The sequence below is a fragment of the Varanus komodoensis genome, unplaced genomic scaffold, assembly GCF_004798865.1.
Source record: "Varanus komodoensis strain SLA01 unplaced genomic scaffold, ASM479886v1 scaffold112, whole genome shotgun sequence".
Taxonomy (NCBI): Eukaryota; Metazoa; Chordata; class Lepidosauria; order Squamata; family Varanidae; genus Varanus; species Varanus komodoensis.
In genome coordinates, this window is record NW_025335322.1 from 585,708 (window position 1) to 602,661 (window position 16,954).

General features: G+C 52.8%; 1 protein-coding gene across 1 annotated transcript; it reads right to left on the reverse strand.

Moving 5' to 3' along the window:
- Nucleotides 1-219: 219 nt before the first annotated feature.
- On the reverse strand, nucleotides 220-16,115 carry JPH4 (junctophilin 4). The gene is made up of 5 exons (XM_044420898.1): nucleotides 15,737-16,115; nucleotides 13,901-14,690; nucleotides 5,902-6,020; nucleotides 3,043-3,659; nucleotides 220-300 (listed from the first exon to the last, which is right to left on the reverse strand). Exons 1-5 carry the CDS (start codon nucleotides 16,113-16,115, stop codon nucleotides 220-222), a joined length of 1,986 nt encoding a protein of 661 aa, XP_044276833.1.
- Between the last annotated feature and the right edge of the window lie 839 nt (nucleotides 16,116-16,954).

A 16,954-nucleotide genomic window follows, 5' to 3' on the forward strand; every position in this document is an offset into this window, starting at 1 on the left:
AGAAAAAACAGAGAAATCTCCGATAGAAAGAGAGCCCTTCGTATGTAAACAATCTAGAAAGGTTAAAGGAGGCTGCCAGGGGGTGAGGCGGGTAAACAGGTGAAAAAAGAGAAGAGGGGACAGGTAGAAAGGCAGAAGATGGAGAAGAGTCTGTTACCAAACCATTGTTGTGGGGGGAGTGAGGAGAAATGGGGTCAAAGCAGCCCCCTGCTCCCCCCCTCAAGTGAGGAGGAGCGAGAACAGGTACACCAGACTCACGTCGACCAACAGGACTGCAGCGACGACCAACAGGTGGGCTCCCTGCAAGAGAGAAGGGGCATGTCAGGCGGAGAGATTGGCCCTGGCTGGATGCACCTCTGAGCATCACCGAGGCACCAGGTACAGTGCCTCGGCCTGATGCGTCCTGCAGCATCTTCTGAAGACCCCGCCGGGGCTCCTTCCTTGCGCAGTGAGCCTGGGCTGGGGAGTGAAATTGCCGTTGCCCCCAGCCCAGTGCCCCCTGGGGATAGAAGGCAGTAGCCTCCTCTTTCCCATCCCCAAAGCTCTTCCTCACAGACGCAGGCAACCTCTGGGGACCATGGCCCCCTAGGCAAACTGGGGACGCTCTCCTGGGCACATCCACAAAATGGCATCCCGAAGCGGCGTGGTAAAGGCAGGTGTCCTGACGAGCGGGCCAAGGTGGGGTCTGGCTCCCAAGCCAGGAAACGGCTCCTTCGGACCCCCCATTCCCAGCACCAACAGAAATCCGTTCCACAGGAATTCCATCTGCTGGGAAGACCATCCTGAGTTCCTTCAAAAAGAGCCAAGGAGCAGGAGGGAGGGCTGCAAGGTGGCATTCCGTAGCCCTGATTTACACCATCAATGAACAGTAAAAGAATTACTCATGAGTAAGCATCCTGGCCTGCCTGCAGAGCCATCATTAAACGGAGGGAGTGGGCATCCATTAAATTATAGGGTCCTGATGGTGTGCTTTGACTGAGGGAAATTCCCTCAAATCGAATCCCTTTGCACAAAAGCAGCACAGAAGAGCGGTGCCGCCTTGGCTCCGAGCAACAACTCCGACGGGATCGCATCCAAACAGGCCCTTTGCGGGCATCCTCGACCGGCTCTGCTCTCATCCCTCTGCCTCCTGCTCAGCAAGGGCCAGCAAGGGCCCAGGGGACGTGGCGCCCGGACCGCCACCCCGCCGTTCCAACCGGGGCCGCTGGAGTATTTACGACGTGCGGCTGTGCCTGCTGGCACCTCCCGGCGCCCCCCACTGCGGCGCTCTCGGTGGGCGGGGCAGCGATGCTGCAGTGGGGAAGGAGGGACCAGAGATGCTGTTGCCACGGCTGCTGAGTGAGGGATACTGGTTGCTATGAGACAGAGGGAAGAATGCCAGCCAATCCGCTTCGCAGGCCGGCTGCGAAGCTCCCCCTACGGCCCTTCCCACCTTTCCTTCCCAGCCTCACTTCTAGGGCCAGAGAAAGTGTGCGTGCGTGTAAACCAGAACAAAACATGCCGTTCAGAGCAGAGCGAAAGGGGAGGGCCGGGGCTGGGTGTTTGAGGCTTCCTTCTTTAGAGCAGCTGGGCCAGAAGACGGCGGCGGTGCTATTTCAAGAAGAGAACTGAGATTTTTCAGGGCAAAAGTGATGCGGGCGACGCTCTGGTCCTGCACCAGAAAGCAACCAGGATTCAACCCAGCCCTTCCCAAGCTGGGACTCCCCAGATGTGCCGGCACCCCTCATGGTCATGTTGGTTGGGGAAGATGGGAGGTGCAATCCAACACACCTGCACAGCACCCAGTTGGGGAGACTTGATTAATGGGGCAGCAAAGGTCCCCCTTGAGGCAGGGCTCTCTGTTCTAGTTCGGGAAGAGGCAGGGAGACCCTACTGGATTACACTGGGATGTTCAGAAGGATTTGGGGTTTCCTCTGTCCCCCTCCATGTAAAGAGGAGCTTGGCCCAAAACTGAAGGCGAGCTTGTGGACAGAAGGGATGCGTTCGTCTCGTAAGATCTGGCTGGAGGATGCAACCTTGGCGGCTCTCTCCGTGCTTTTGGCACGGAGGGGGCCGGTCTCTCCAGCTCGGCCTGGCTCCCCGAGTCCAGCCTCAAGAACGCTGAAGTGCGGCAGCGTGTTCCGGTGCCCCGGATTCCTTCGGGGGTTCGCTGTTATTCCACTCGGATGCGCTTGCTGCAGCAGCATTTGAGAATCCAAGATCTCGTGGGTGTAGAGCCGAAGTGAGACGGAAGCAGCAGATGGAAGTCAGAAGATGGGCAGGTGGACATCCACCCCTGGGGAGGCGGGGGAAGCTATGTAGGGGCGAGGAAAGCTTTCTCTCTGTTCTCTTCTGCTGCAGCAATAGCCCTGCCCCCTTCCACAGACAGAAGCCCTGTGCCTTTACGAGCTGTGTGCCAGACAGAAATCCAACTGGGTCGGTTTTGTCCAGTGTACAATTGCTGGGAACGGCTTCATCGGGTGAAGTCTACCTGCTGTCCCCACTGCTTCTGTCCATAACTAGGAAAGGTTGAAAACCTTTCGAAAAAGTGTACAGGCAGTTTGTGTTTACAGTATGACAGTACCGAAACGCTCTCTTTCCCCAGTGCCCAAACATTCCCCCCTCCGGGGGATCACCACTACACCGCACTCCCTTGAGACAGAACGAGGCAGTCCCAATACTCACCCGCTGCTTCTGCAGCACAGACGATCCCGTTCAAAACTCTTCCCTGCTGGATGTGTCAGGGGTGAGAATTTCTTCTTGGGGTGTGCAAAGGCCCGTCTTCTGACCATTTGCACCCCCCAAGTGCCTTTCATTAGGACGTTGGGCTTGGTGGCTTTGAACGGGATGAATCCACAAGACAAGATCTGCACAGCCTGGTGGAGGGGGAGGCAACCCAGAAACCCCAAGGTGCTTGGGACCCTGATCCTGCCCCTTGGGCACATTGGATGAGGCTTCTGGGAGTTGCGGTGCAGGACGTCTGACTGCCAGACCCTCTCCCAGCAGGTCCCGGGGGGAACGGGTGTGCCAGCACCCCCCCTTGCATCCGCTCTGCGCCCTTACCTGCCTCTCCCTTCTCCACACTGCTCCGAGGACCTCCTCTCGCTCCACCACGAAGGCCCCTGGACCCCCAGTCCCTTCCTCGTTCTCCGATTCCGGGCCCACGGAAGCTCTCTCCAGTTCTGCTTCCGCCGGGATCTCCCCAGGATAAGGCCTGGAAACTGCCCCCTCCTCCTCTTCCTCCTCCTCTTCTTCCTCCTCCCGCAGGCTGCCGGAGCTGCCGCTGGCTGGGCTGCCCAGCTGGGGGCGCCGAGGGCCCCCCGCGAACGCCTCTTCCTCCGCTTCGTAGCTGCTCATCTGCCCCTGCTCCTCCTCTTGGTCCCACAGCCCCTCGGGAGCAAACCCCGGAGTCTGAGACGGGAAGCTGCCCCGGCACCCCCACTCATCCTCGGGGTCGGAGGCCTCCGGGAGGAGCTGGCGAGGACCCCCGTTCTCCAAGGGGGGCCAAGTCCGCCGAGGGTCCCCCCTCCAGGACTGCAGAGGCGTCGGAGGGTAGCTCGTGGGCAGACTCGGGTCTGGAGAAGCATCGGAGGGGGTGATGCCGTTCTCGTAGACCTGGGGGCTGTCGTACTCCTGGAAATTGGTGTCAGTGCCTTCCGAATCCAGCCGGCCACGTGGTTCTGGGGAAAGAGATGTCCAGTGGTTAGAGCAGAAGGCGCAAGCCCTTGGTTCAAGAGAGAGGATAACGACCCCGGAGGGGCAGGTGAGGGCTGAGCAGGGCTGCCACGGAGAGGGCATCTGGCCGCCTCACTCAGGGTGGCCTAAGTCGGAGCCGACTCGACGGCACCGGCCAGGAAGAGGGGGCCTGCTGCAGTCTGTGTCCAGCTGGATCAGAGCAGGAAGGAACGGGCGAAGAACCAGGCCGCCCAGAAGCGCCACCTGCAGGTTCGGGAGGGCCTGAGCAGGACACGCTCCGCGGGCCGCCTCCCTCCACCAGCCCGCTTTCCCACCCTGACTGCTGCCAGCTCCTTTCACTCCCCACCCTCACTGCCTCCCCTTGCTCGCTTGCCAGGCAGAGTTCCAGCGAGCCAGCAGGCTGTGACCCCCGCTTCTCCTCTTCCTCAGCACCACTTTATCCAGGGTGCTGGGAGGAGCAGATGCAAGACAGGGCTCTCGGTGGGGAAAAGGAGACGGCCCTCCACGGCTCTTGCCAGAGGGACGCCACATCTCTATAGTGCTGAGCATGCGAAATAGCTAAGCGAACAACCCTGACTCTCGACTCCAAGACGGCCGTCTCCTGGAAAGCATGATGCAACTGGCGTGGAGGGTTAGGTTTGTCCATTTAGTCATTTCGCATGCTCAGCACTGTGGGGATGCTGCCCGTCTCAAGGAACTCTCGACGGGACAACTTCTATCAGATTTGGAACCTCTTTTTTTTATTGGCTGGAGAAACGGGACTTGGTTTAGATCTAAAAATGTTTTTAAGTTTTCATAAATGGATCTGAATATGATTACAGAATGTTAAAAGATATGTATCTTATTGTGTTGTAAGCCGCCCCGAGGCTTCAGCAAGGGGTGGCATAGAAATGTTATAATAATAATGATGATGATGATGATGATGATGATGATGATGATGATGATGTAGTAAAGGGGTGACCCAGTAGTTCCAAAGTACGTGATGCTTGATGTTTTTAGTATTGGTTTAAAATTTTAATTAAAATTCTTTAAAAAAAAGAACTTTCGACGGGGCTAAAGCTCCTTCCAGGCAACGGGGCCCTAGCACTAAAAGCCAGAAGGCATGCAGGGTGATCCTGTCTGTTTAGCCCCTTCACTGTGGTAAGAGAAAGGACTGAGGCCCCAGCAAGAAAGCATGGAAGTTACAAGCGGATTGCAGTGTTGTCAAGACCCTAGCGCTGCCCCCACTGCAAATTCCAAGAATCTTACATGGCAAAAGTGTGTCGGTGGAAGCGCCCGAAAGACCGAGGCTGGAATCCCAAGGGGCAGGTGGGAAGGGAGTGGGCAAGTCTGGCATTCAGTCTCCAACAGTGGACAGCTGTACGTTTCTGGGTATGACTCAAGGAGGGTGTAAAGTTAACAGAAGGTCCCGCCGAGTCCCAGAAGCTGGGAAGCAAAAACGGCCAAACCGAGGCTGTCATACTCGGGTTACACCATGAGAAGGCACGACATGCTGCAGAAGAACACCATGCTAGGAAGAGGAGGAGGAGGAGGAGGAGGAAGACCGACTATAAGATGGATTAACTCCATCAAGGAAGTCGCAGCTTGGAATTTACAAGGACTGGGCATTTTGGAGAATGCTCTTCCATAAGCAAACCTGAAGTTGGAGACGACTTGAGGGCTGATAATAACAAAGCAAAGAACTTGCACGGAAGCATCATCAATCAATCGCCACAGACAAACTGATTCGCCTCTACCCCCCTTCCCTAAATTTGCACCTTCCAGATGTGCAGGGCAATTCCCAGGATCCGTCCGGAAAGAATCCCCCGTGAAGCTAACCAGGTAGTGCTGGAAGGCAGCGGGATTATCCTGACTCTTCCAGCCTGAATCTACCAGAAATTATCTCCTCAAAGGCCCCCCGGATGCCAAATCTGTCATCATTTTGGCACTGCATTGGGGCTGCTCTCTCCTCCCAGGCTTTTAGCGATATTTAATGGCCCGACGGGGAATTTACGCCCTCTGTTTTTAATGGGACCCGCCAGTAACCCTTTTAGCCATCACGGCGCTTACACATTTAGCCATGGTGGTTTCGTTTGTGTTGGTGGGCTGTGGTTTTCTGTATTGTTTGGGCTGCCCACAGGGGTTGGTCTGTTGGGCGAGACAGAACAGGCTCCCGCAAAGCATCCTTCCCTCCCAGAGCCATGCTTCGATTTCTGGAGTGGCCCAGCAGCCCAAAACAACACTCACCTGGCTCATCAAGGATGGGCTGCAGTTCCTGGGCCAGAATTTTGGCCAGCCGCGCAGCTTCCAGGGCTTTCTCTGCTGCGGCCAGCGCCCCAGCGGCCTTCATGCGAGCATCCGCAGCCCTGGAAGGGAAAGAGGGTTGAACGGGCTGATGCGGAGGGCTGGGCTCCCCACAGCCTGGACAGCCACCCACCCCCCAGGCTGCCCCTAGACGTGTTCCCCCTGAGTCCAAGCAAGAACCAAGGTCGAGAGTGCCCAACTTCAGCTAAGCTCTCTCAGCCCCGGGGCATAAAATGCTACAAGCACAGCAGAAATACAACCCACAATTCGCTGCCTTTTTGTGGCACACCAAATCCGGCGCCTGAGGCATCGTCCTCGCTTGACTAACGGCCATGCAGTCTCCTAGTCCACAGCTTCCAAATACACAATTTTCCAGCTTTCCTAAATAGCACATTCTACCCTGCTTCCTCCCCCGTGTTCCCCAAGGAGTGCTACCTGGCAGGCTGGGCTTCTGGCTATTATCCCTTATAATTCATGGGCTTTCTTGACAGCTTTGAGGGGAGGGGGGTCAGGGAATGTCCAGTGTCTTACAAAAAGGTGCCTCCCCCAACGGCAAATGAACAAATTAAGAACAAATACCAAGTGGTACCGCAGACATTTCACCTGGCTCCCTTTTATTATATCTGTATTGCATCTGGCATGTTTCCACCCTACAGATTTAGATCTACTTTTAAACTCTTTCAGCTGTAATAGTCCCTCCAGAAAGGAAGCCCAGAAACTGCCCATATATCTATATCTATATATTAAATTGAAAACATCACTGCAAGCTTTTAGGGAGGTACTGAAGACAAGCAGGTTTTCTCTGGCCTTCTCCTGCTTATGGCATATGGGGCTGATCTGAGGTTTTCGCTGCAGTGGAGTTTTAGTTTTTATTGCTGTCTATGTTAGAAGGTTTTGTTGCTGATGTCTGTCAATGTTATTCATTTCTGCATGTCGCGGTTTTTATTCTATGGGACTTCACTGTGCAAGGCTCTGTAGGAGAGGGGCTAGAAATACTTTAAACACAAAAGAGGCAATGAATTAGAGAGGTGATGATGAATTTGTAACTTCCCAGCCAAAAGCTGACCTCTGAAGAGGTTAGAAAAGTCAAAGGATTTCAGGAAGGAGATCCTAGCACTGCCCCCACCCCCCACAAATCTCCCACCAAGTACAGTTCCCATTAATTCTTGGAGAAGCCAGGGTATCCAAACTGATACCAAACTGGTTTAATTAATTAGTACTGCACAAACGCACTGGCCAGAAAAGAGAGGTCCCCATGTTTCGGGCTTCCACTCCTGGTGCTCCTGCCCATCGGGCACGTGCCATATTTCTTCTCCTCGTTCCTCCCTCAGGAGGCCCGTGGCCACCTCGTGCCCCGCTTCGTTCGGTTTTCCCTTATTTGTGAACCCTTTGTACGTGATCAGTAGCAAGAAGCAGGAGGAGCAACCAGCGCATAAGGGACAATGCTAAGCATCACCCCAGTGCATCTCTGGTGGGCCCGAGAACTAGGAGGAGAAAGTGAAGGGCTTGGGGGCCGCCGGTCATAAGAGTTTTGGTGCTACGTCCTGCGTCTGGCATTTGGGGAGGAAACGTGTCATTGGTGGCATGTTTGTTAATGTCTCGACATGTTGGAACAGTTTGGGGTGCCTCTCCTTGCGTTATGCATTACAGATAAATCGATGTTTTGCCTTAACGGCCTGTTCTGTAATTCTTTAAAACCAGTCAAATGAAGGGGTTGCACCGATGAGGTTAAAGACGGCAGCAGATGTGTTGATCAGTGGAATATGTAGGGCTGCTGCTGAGAATGGTCCAAACTAGTGCAGTGAGATTGTTAATCGAGGATTGGCTAAGGTGGTCACCTTATGCCAGTGCTTTTCCATCTATCCTGGCTGCCAGGTCATGTCCAGGCCCAATTCAAAGTGCTGGTGCTAACATTCAAAGATCCCTGAACAGCTCTGGGCAAGGTTTAGAGAGCCATCCGAGAGGGATGGCTTAATTTGGTGTCCTGTACTGAGCAGGGGGTTGGACCCGATGGCCTTCTGGCCCCTTCCAACTCTGTGATTCTACCCATCCTGGTACTCAGGCCCTCCTCCAGGTTGTCCCAACACCTGCGAAGCTACTAAGGAGAGGTCGTTCCCTGAGGGGCTCACCTGGCACCTACCTTTTGGTCCTTTTGGGAGCAGATGGGCCTTCTTGCTCTCCGAGATATTTTCATCCCTTAGTTTTATTGGCTTAAAATTCATTTTTGCATTTTTAAATGTTCATACCACCGCAGTGGCTTTCTCACTTTGCTTCAAATCATTTTATGGAGTTAATTGTTGTCATCTACCCAAACAGCTTCTGCCATTGGGCAGTATAGAAAAGTAGTAAGCAAATAGACAGGCATTCTTGGTTCTCGTGGGCACTTTTGTGAGGCAAAGCAGCATACAAGTTAAAAATGATGGTGATCACTGGGCCAGTGGCTACTCTTTGTGCATCAGATCTCTGCGTGTAATTCTGAATTTCTACTCTAAAGTGTACTATTCTGTGCAGGGAACCCAACACTGCAGGTTCAAGAACCTTGCAAAATATAGTGTTCTCCAAGCTAGTTTTAGATCCTCAGTAGTTACTCTCGCTACTGAGTCCCTTTCTTGTTGTGCTTAGAAGCGCACTGAAAATCCATTTGCTTAAGCAAGCTATTAATGTTTAATATCTTACCAGTTTAAGGGCATATTAATGCTATTTTGGGGTTCTTTTGCCTTAACTGTGGGTTTCATGAGTTTGAATTGTTCTTATTAAGTACTGGTTTTTGTTTATCTGTTTTTAATAGGCTGCTGTGGGCAAGAATTCTATGGGAAGGAGGGATAGAGATGGAAAAGACAGTAACTAGCTTGCCTTAAAGTGGTTAGAAGTCACAGAGATGCCTCTCAAACGATTTTTGGGAGGCTTTCTGACACAAATGATTCTTTCTGCTTATAGGAAATGTCCAACTCTTAGAAAAAATGCCTTTTCTTAAAAAAAGAAAACACACGTTTTCTATAAAACAGCTTTTTCTGAGCTCCCTCAGAAACTGTAAAGGTTTATTATTTCCACTTGGGAGAATGTAGAAATCCACATTTAGAAGCAGAGACCCACAGTCTCTACACATCAAAAAAGTGATGTGTGTGTGCATCCTTTGCTGAGAAAGCAATCCTAGAATCACAGAGTTGGAAGGGATCTGAGAGGTCATCTAGGCCACCCCCCACCCCATGAAGGTCCTACAAGACAGCTAGTATCTACAGCGAGAGATCATGACCGAGACAGTCTGTTCCCAAACAGCCCTTGTTAGGAGACCAGCTGCCATGTGACTCCCGCCTCTGGTTCAGTCCAGCCCCTCTGGCGCCAAAGAGGACCACGTCCTCTGTCCCCTTTGTCCAGCAGCCTTCCAGAAGTTTGAAAATTCCTATCATGTCTCCTCTTAAGCTGCACTTCTCCAAGCAAGATATGCCCAGTACTTTCAAAATCAGACTCGGTTTCCAGACCTGTCACTCTCGCTCTTTGCTCCTGTCTGGACATGTGCATTTGCCAATGTCCTTCTTAAAGTGTCATGCCTGGAACTGGATACCAAACTCCCGATGTGCCTTGACTGCTCCAGAACAGAGCAGAACGATCACTGACTGTGATCTGGGCCCTATGCTGCCATTAGTGCGGCCAATGACTGTATTTGCCCTTTTCGCAGCCATGTGGGTCAGATGCTGCCAGCACCCGCGGTACACAAAACCCCCTGCTTTGGGACTGCAGAGTCTCTTTCAAGGCAGAGTTCGATTTTAGAGCAGTTTCAGCAAGAGGGCGTATTCCAGTGGCGAGCAGAGCAAAATGAAAGAGGAGGTGAGGCTGAAACACCCAGAATGTGCTACCATATTCTAGTTTAGAGTTCATAATGCCTTATGAATAACCGCACCTTAGGAGTGCTGCTTTGACCTTTCAGAATGCGGAAAAGCTGCACAAATGCGGGAAAATCATCAGGGATTGAGGGAAACAGGGTGAGGCCCGGAGGAGAAGACATGGCCATCCGGGAGGCCAGATTGGAACCCCAGAAGGTCTGGATTGGGGTCCAGCCCTGAGATTCTGCACTCTGCCCTATACATAAATTCTCCAAAGGAGAATACAGATGTAAAGCACTGAGGTCCAGGATATGGAAGGATTGCTTTCTTTTCTCCCATACTGTTTTCCTGTCAAGTTCTTCAGCTTTGCTTCATGCTTGACCACTGTCTTGAGAAGGACTAACCTCAGCCTCCCACAAATGGATCTTCTAGCTCCTCTTTAGGACAATAGCTCTTTCTCCGTAGGACGTTTAGGGACCAGTCCTATGGACCCTAGACTCCGTTTGAAGGGCCGTAGAATAGTTTAAGAGTCCCAGATCCAAGGATGGAGATGGCACTTGGACCTTGGAGCTGGGAAGCAGAGATTGAACCTTTGCCTGCTGCTATCAACACAATCAGAAGCTCTTGAGATGTGCTCCAAGGTTAAGAATACAGTCCCAAAAGGGAAGAACGAGAGCATTTTAGAGGGAGGGAAGAAGAGTGGAGAGGCCAGGCTCCTTCCCTCCCAGTAGAGATCCCTCAACTAGAAAGATGCTCCAGGAAATCACAGTTTTGATCTAAATATCTAATGGAATGTCTCTCCGGAAGAGGCCTTCCTCCAAGTTTCATCTATGAGGCACCCTGGAAAATGGCAACAAGGAAGAGAGCTGTGCTTCTCAGGGGTGGCCCCTTGAGTATGGAATGATCACCCACCTGGCACCAACACTGCATCTTTTTGATGCCAGGTTAAGCTCCGAGGCATATGATGGGGCATTAATTATTAGATCTATATCCTGACTTTTTCTTTTTTACCCAACTCAAGGTGGCTTACATCATGCTCCTCCTCCCACTCTCAATCTTATCTCCCCAGCAACAACCCTGTGAGGTAGGCTGGGCTGAGAGTCTGTGACAGGCCCAAAGTCACCCATGGTTGAGCAGAGACTAGAACCTGGATCACCTGAGTCCCAGTCCCATTCTCTTAACCACTACACTGGCTTTCATTTATTTCATTAGGTTGTTCCATTAGGTCCAATCTATTATAACTGTTTTAGGTTTTAGATGCTGTACTTTAGAGATTTTATATTATGTTTTTATAATCTTGTATTGTGGTGTGAATTTTTGTAAGCTACCAGAGAACTTTGGCTATTGGGTGGTATGAAAAATAAATTAACAACAACAACAATAGTAATAATAATATTTTCCCTTTCTTGCGGTAGTTCCTGTTCTCTGGCTATTATTATCTCTTCTGATTGCCTAATGCATCCATTTGTATTACTTTGTAACATTTATTCTGTTACTTCTATGATGGTTTTTAGTTCCTTATCTACTGCTTTAGCAACCCTTGGCTTGAAAGTGGCATACAAACAAACAAGAAGGGTGCCCATGTATGAAGCACCCCCAGTTTTTCAATTCCTAGCAACTCCCAATTTTTCTGGACACAAGTCTTTCATGGAAAGGCCCATGGCTCACTCAGAGGTATTGCTCCGTTTCATTTTTAACAGAAAATTGGATTTCCCCCACTCCTCAATACACATATAGGGTGTTTCGTATTTGATAAAAGCTTTTCCTACCATCATTTAACATTCTGAGGTTGAGAAAGATGACAAATATCTAATCCTTCTAGAAAGGGTATGCCTTCGCCCCGCCACTCTCCTAGAAAAACCCCACATCTCATAGACATATGAGCACAGGGACCTAAAAGTGCCTCCCAGCGACTTCCCTGAGGCTCGCTTCCCCGCAGACTTGTTCAGAGTCAGCAGCCATGTTTCAGCAGTCACGTGCCCGCAGCACATTTCAAACCCATTTTCCAACGCTTAGAAGTAAACACCGCAGCAATATTAAAAACCCGCCTCACCGGTCTTCAGAGAACTCTGCTCTGCCTGCTTGTCTCTGGGCACCCCCTCATGACACGCTGCGTTTCTGAGCACCCACGCACCACCCTACACCTTATGCGGAACATCGCAACCCGACACCCTCCCTCTCACAGCCGCTTTGCCGTCCCTCGGTTTCCACGCCTCCGAGCTCGGGGACGCTTCCCGGGCCCTTCGCCCACAGCCAGCACACGGCACCTGCTTGGCCATGGCTGCCCAGCTCCCAGCCCCCTTCGCCCCCCCCCCCCGCACCCATCCCATCCCTGGTCCAAGCCCAGAGGATGCTGCTGCTCTGCTGTTGCCATAGCAGCCACGAGCCAATCACCTTGCCACGGCCCAGTTGCCTAGGAGACCAGGCGGCCTACACCGGGCCTGGCCTTGGTGAAGCCCACTTCTCTGTTCTCCTTCCTGCCAACACACAGGGCAGACGCGGCCGCACACGCGCACACCGACACGCAACAAACACACACACACACCACTCCTTCTGCATGCTCTCTCTCTCTCTCTCTTTTTACATGCAAGCACACTTGACTGGCTAGGGACCCAAAGGAGAAGGGGATGGAAGAAGAGAGATGGACATTAAGGGGCAGGGACTGTGAAAAAGGAACATGTGGCAGGCAAGGGAAGGCCAAGGAAGGAGAAGGAAGAGGAAAGGTGAAGAGAGAACAGATGGGAAAGCGAAGGGACGGGAGCAGTGGAAAAGGGCTGTGGAAGGCCTAGGAAAGGGAAGAGGTTATGGCAAGAGAACCCGAAGAGAAAGAAGACGGAGAGGCGAAGACGAATGGAAGGGAAGCCATGGGCGTGTGAGGGACGGGGGGACTGGAAACTGATGAGGGGGAATCAGATGGGAGAGGGCACACAAGGAGAAAATCGAATGCTCAACGGCAGAGGAGAGAGCCCGGCCAGCCACAGGCGAGCACACGGGCGAGAAGAGGCGGCACGTCCGCGCCTAGAAGCGGCTGCCAGCGTCTCGTTTTCGATCCATATGGGCAGCCCCCCAAGGCTTGGCACGCCATGTTCCTTCCAGTCCCAGCGGAGGAAAAACGATGCACACAGCTTTTCTGGTCCTCTCCCCCACCCCCTTTGTGATTAATTACTTTCATAATGAATTTTCCATTTGGAAGCCAGACGGAGAGCAAATTTACAAGGTAGCCATCCAAGTCTGCCTGGGATGGGCGATCGAGTCGAGCGAAGCTTTCAGACCATTTTAAAATGGCTGCCCTGTTTTTTTTGGTGAGGGGAAAGACTGTTCTCTGGAATAAACATAATTCAAATGCGGCTTGCCAGTGGTACCCCGATTTCAACTAGCCTTTACCATTATAATTTCCCACCTTTCCCCAGTTGGAAACAGGCATCTGGAAAACTCCAGGAGATGAGCACAGACTTCATTAACTCCAAATCAAGAAGCGGAAAGGTGCAGGCCTTAAAAAGGCCTACATTTCTGAAGAAAAAACCAGGCATCCTCTAGATACGGTAGCTAAGCAAGATACATTTCCTAAAACAAAAGGCAGTGTTTAAGCTGGGCTCTTCCTAGGTGGTGAATTTTAGGACCCAAAAGGCAGTTTTTGGAGAAAAGGAACTAATTTGCCTCCAAATCAAAAGGGAATTTTAATGTAGAATGGGCCCCTCAGGCCATTCTCAAAGACGCAGCCCCCTTTTTGATCCCTCCCTAATCGTGAATGATCTTACGGGCACGATCATAAACAGTTACCCTTCTGTTTCAGTGTTTCCTTCAGAGCGTTTCACCATTCCCCAAGGTTACCCTTGCAGTAGGCTCAGCTTTAATGCTAGGCAATGAACCACGTTACCTTTGCGTGTGTTTACCTGTGTCTACATACAGAAATGCATGTAGTACAGAAACGTACTCAAATAGGCCCCCTTCCTTGGTTTCCCACGCATGCACTCATGTTCTCCCCCATGTTGTCTTCCAGATTTCTCGAATCGACCCCCACGCGCCAAGTTAGCCTTTTCCTACTGTCTTCCTGGAAGCCTTCCTTCCATCCATGTCCCTGCAGCAGCTTTCCCCTCTCCCCGATGCCTCACACCTCTCACCTGGCGATGGCCAGCTCTTGCTTCTGCCGGGCCATACTGACGGCCCTTCTAGCCACTTCTACGGCTCGGTCAACTTTCTCTTTGACCTTGCTCCGGCGAAGGGGAATCAGATTCTTCACCTTGCCGCTCACCAGACGGTTGAGCTTGTACTTCCCCTCTTCCTTGGAGCCGTCGGGGTAGGTGGTGCGGCCGTAACCGTGCCGGCGATTGCCTAGCCACTCGCCCTCGTACCGCAGCCCGTTGGAACGGCGGCTCACCCCGTAGCCGCTGCGGCGGTCCGCCCGCCACTCTCCTGCGTAGACCTCGGTGGAAGACCCCTCAATAGTCAATGCTGAAGGCAACTCCGGAGGTTCTGTCTCTGCGTAGCTGAGTGTGGTGGCCTCGCTCCCAGCCGAACTTACCCCTGCCTCGCTCTTGAGGGACCCTCTTTTGCTGCCCAAGGAAGCCTTCGACTCAGCCCTGCGCACCCGGAGCCCGCTTAAGAGCAGGGAGCGGCGGAAGAAGCCTCCGGTTTTCTTCTTGGCTCCCTTGGGGAAGTCTGGGTCACCTGGGAAGGCCAAGACAAACCCACCCCTCGATCCGGAGGCTGGGCTATCCCCAGGGAGAGGTGGCGGGGGAAGAGGAGGAGGAGGGAGCGGTGGAGCCGGGGTGGTAGGGTCAGTCTCGCTGTGGAGTGACTCGAGGGAGGTCCGGCGCGGGGAGCGCACCAGGGCCGCCTGGCGGTAAGGAACACTCTGACGCACTCCGTATCCGTGACGTTTTCCGAACTGCCACTGGCCCTGGTAGGTACCTGCGGAGGAGGAGAATGTGGAAGAGGTTAGCCCAGAAGAACCGGTGAAGAACGCGGGAGGAAAGCTGAAGCAGAGATGGCGAGAAGAGAAAGGGAAAAGCCCGATGGAGAATCAGGCCCCCAAAGGAGGAAGCTTAGCTTCTGAGGGTTTCCCTGGCAATGAGCTTCTTTCAGGTACAGGGAAAGTGGGTCAGAAAGTGGGCCAATGTTTAGTTCTGGGGAGGCGCACAGGAAGGTCAGAGACAAGATGCCAGGGAACAAAGGTGGTACCTTATGCAGGAGATCAACCTTTTCTGAGCTAATGGGCAGCATTATTCTTGATGAGGAAACTGGAAAGGTACTGGGTAAGAACAGGGAATGTGAGTTTCTCGATTATCCAGTGTTGTATCCCACACTTCCTTCAAGAAGCTTTTGGGGTCATGGCCTTTCTGGGCCGACATCACGACAAGGCCGTAAGCAGGCCTGAAAAACTTAACTTGACCTACAAGTTAGGACTTGATTGGAAATTGTTGGAAATAGGGAGTTATCTGTTATAAGGATTAACATTTGGGATTTAGTTCTTATTGTATCATAGTTTATTGTGGTTCTAGTCTTTCATACACCACACTGGGAGGGTTTCCCCTAAAAGGCGACCTATGAAACGTTAAAATAAATAAGCAATAAAAGAGCTTATGTTATCCTCACATTTAAAATTGTGAGACTGATTGGGAGAGAGCTTCTGGTGCCTAAGGTGCCATTGCCACCAGCAAGAATCTGAATCCGTTCTCCCTGCTCCCCGCCTTTCTCAGCTTCAGTTGGACACATGGGGTGGCAAAGACGCCACCGGATGCTGCAGCGTGGCAGGGGACACCGAGAGGAGAGGCACAGGGAGCGCGAGACGCGGATGCCTAGCCATGCAGCACACTAACCCAGCAAACAGAGCCGTGGAGAGGAGCATCGTTCACCTGGCAGGGCGGGAGCCAAGAATGGCGTCGCAGGTGAGCGAATGGCAGGACAAAAGGCAAGAGCGGAACCCGCTGCCGCCTGGCCACGCGCGGCCCGCTCACCTCCATCAGCGTACGTCTCCATGCCGTATCCATCCTGCAGGCCCTCACGCCACATGCCTTCATAGACGACACCGGACTGGCTTTCCCAGACGCCCGAGCGCCCCTTCAGCCCGTGGCTCCACTCCCCCTTGTAGCTCCACTTGCTCTTGCGCTCCACGCCGAGTCCACTGCGCTTGCCTTGACTCCAGTGGCCCTGGTAGGTGTTCCCACTGGGCCACGTGTAGACGCCCAGGGACTCGAAGCCACGGCTCCAGCGCCCACTGTACTCCCCCTGGGCCCCGGGGCCAGTGCATACGCCGTAGCCATGTGCCCGGCCCTCCTCCCAGTCACCCACATAGCAGCCGCCATCGTCAAACTCGAACCTGCCTCCGTTGGACATTCATGTAACGTTTCTCCCCGGCCAGTCGGGCGCCAATTACCCACAAGTTCCTGCACACATCTCCACTCCCCCTCCGGGACTCCCCTACATGGCACTGGCCGACGGAGGCAAACTTCAGCCTTTCACACTTCTTTTCACACAACCAGGCATCTGGAAGCTTAACTCCTGCTGCTGTTGGAGATCTCCAACTATAACTTTGCCAGTGCCTGGCTTTTTTGACTTACAGGCATGTAAAAGCTGCGGCTGGACAGGAGGCCAGCTGGTTACTGATTCACTGAGCTGCTGGGGAAATGGGAACAAAGGGAAACGAGATTCCGGGGCCTTAGCGGTTGTGGGGATGGGGTGCAGCTCTGCCTAGATCAAAGTTTGCACTCCTCATGTCACAGGTGCTGGAATACTCAGAAATCTCTGGTTCTCTGCGAAGAACTCCGAGGGTCATCTGTAACGGCCGAGAAGTGGAGGTCTTGATGTTTCTCCCTACAGGAACTGGCAGTTCACTTGAGCTGAACCATGGCTCAAGGCTTTCCAGCTACAAACGTACCCGTTCTCTTGGAGGTCTCTAGCCATCGGCACAGGCAGGCAGTACAGACCTGTCAAGACCCAGCCCGAGCGTCCCACCAAGCTTCGGGCGCTATCTTGCTACACGGGTCCAGCAAGGCCGGAACCTCGGTTGATGGGGCAGATGCGTGGCAGAACGACAGGCATTTCAAGTGGTCCTTTGGCTGCAGTCGTAGGAGGGTCTTAAAGCAAGAGGAGCACTCGAGTGTCTTTGGTTAGCACCAAGCATCCTAGAGTTCCTCGAGGTGCCCTGTTATCCGAGCACGATGTTCCTGGAGTTC

What these genes read in the sequence shown, in the direction of transcription:
- JPH4 (XM_044420898.1), bottom strand. Translation starts at nt 16,115, where the DNA reads ATGTCCAACGGAGGCAGGTTCGAGTTTGACGATGGCGGCTGCTATGTG. An exon ending in CAAGAGCTGGCCATCGCCAG is followed by an intron (nt 6,021 to 13,900) that starts GTGAGAGGTGTG and finishes TTTCCCTTCCAG; the next exon opens with GGCTGCGGATGCTCGCATGA. An exon ending in TGTGGAGAAGGGAGAGGCAG is followed by an intron (nt 301 to 3,042) that starts GTAAGGGCGCAG and finishes TCTCTCTTGCAG; the next exon opens with GGAGCCCACCTGTTGGTCGT.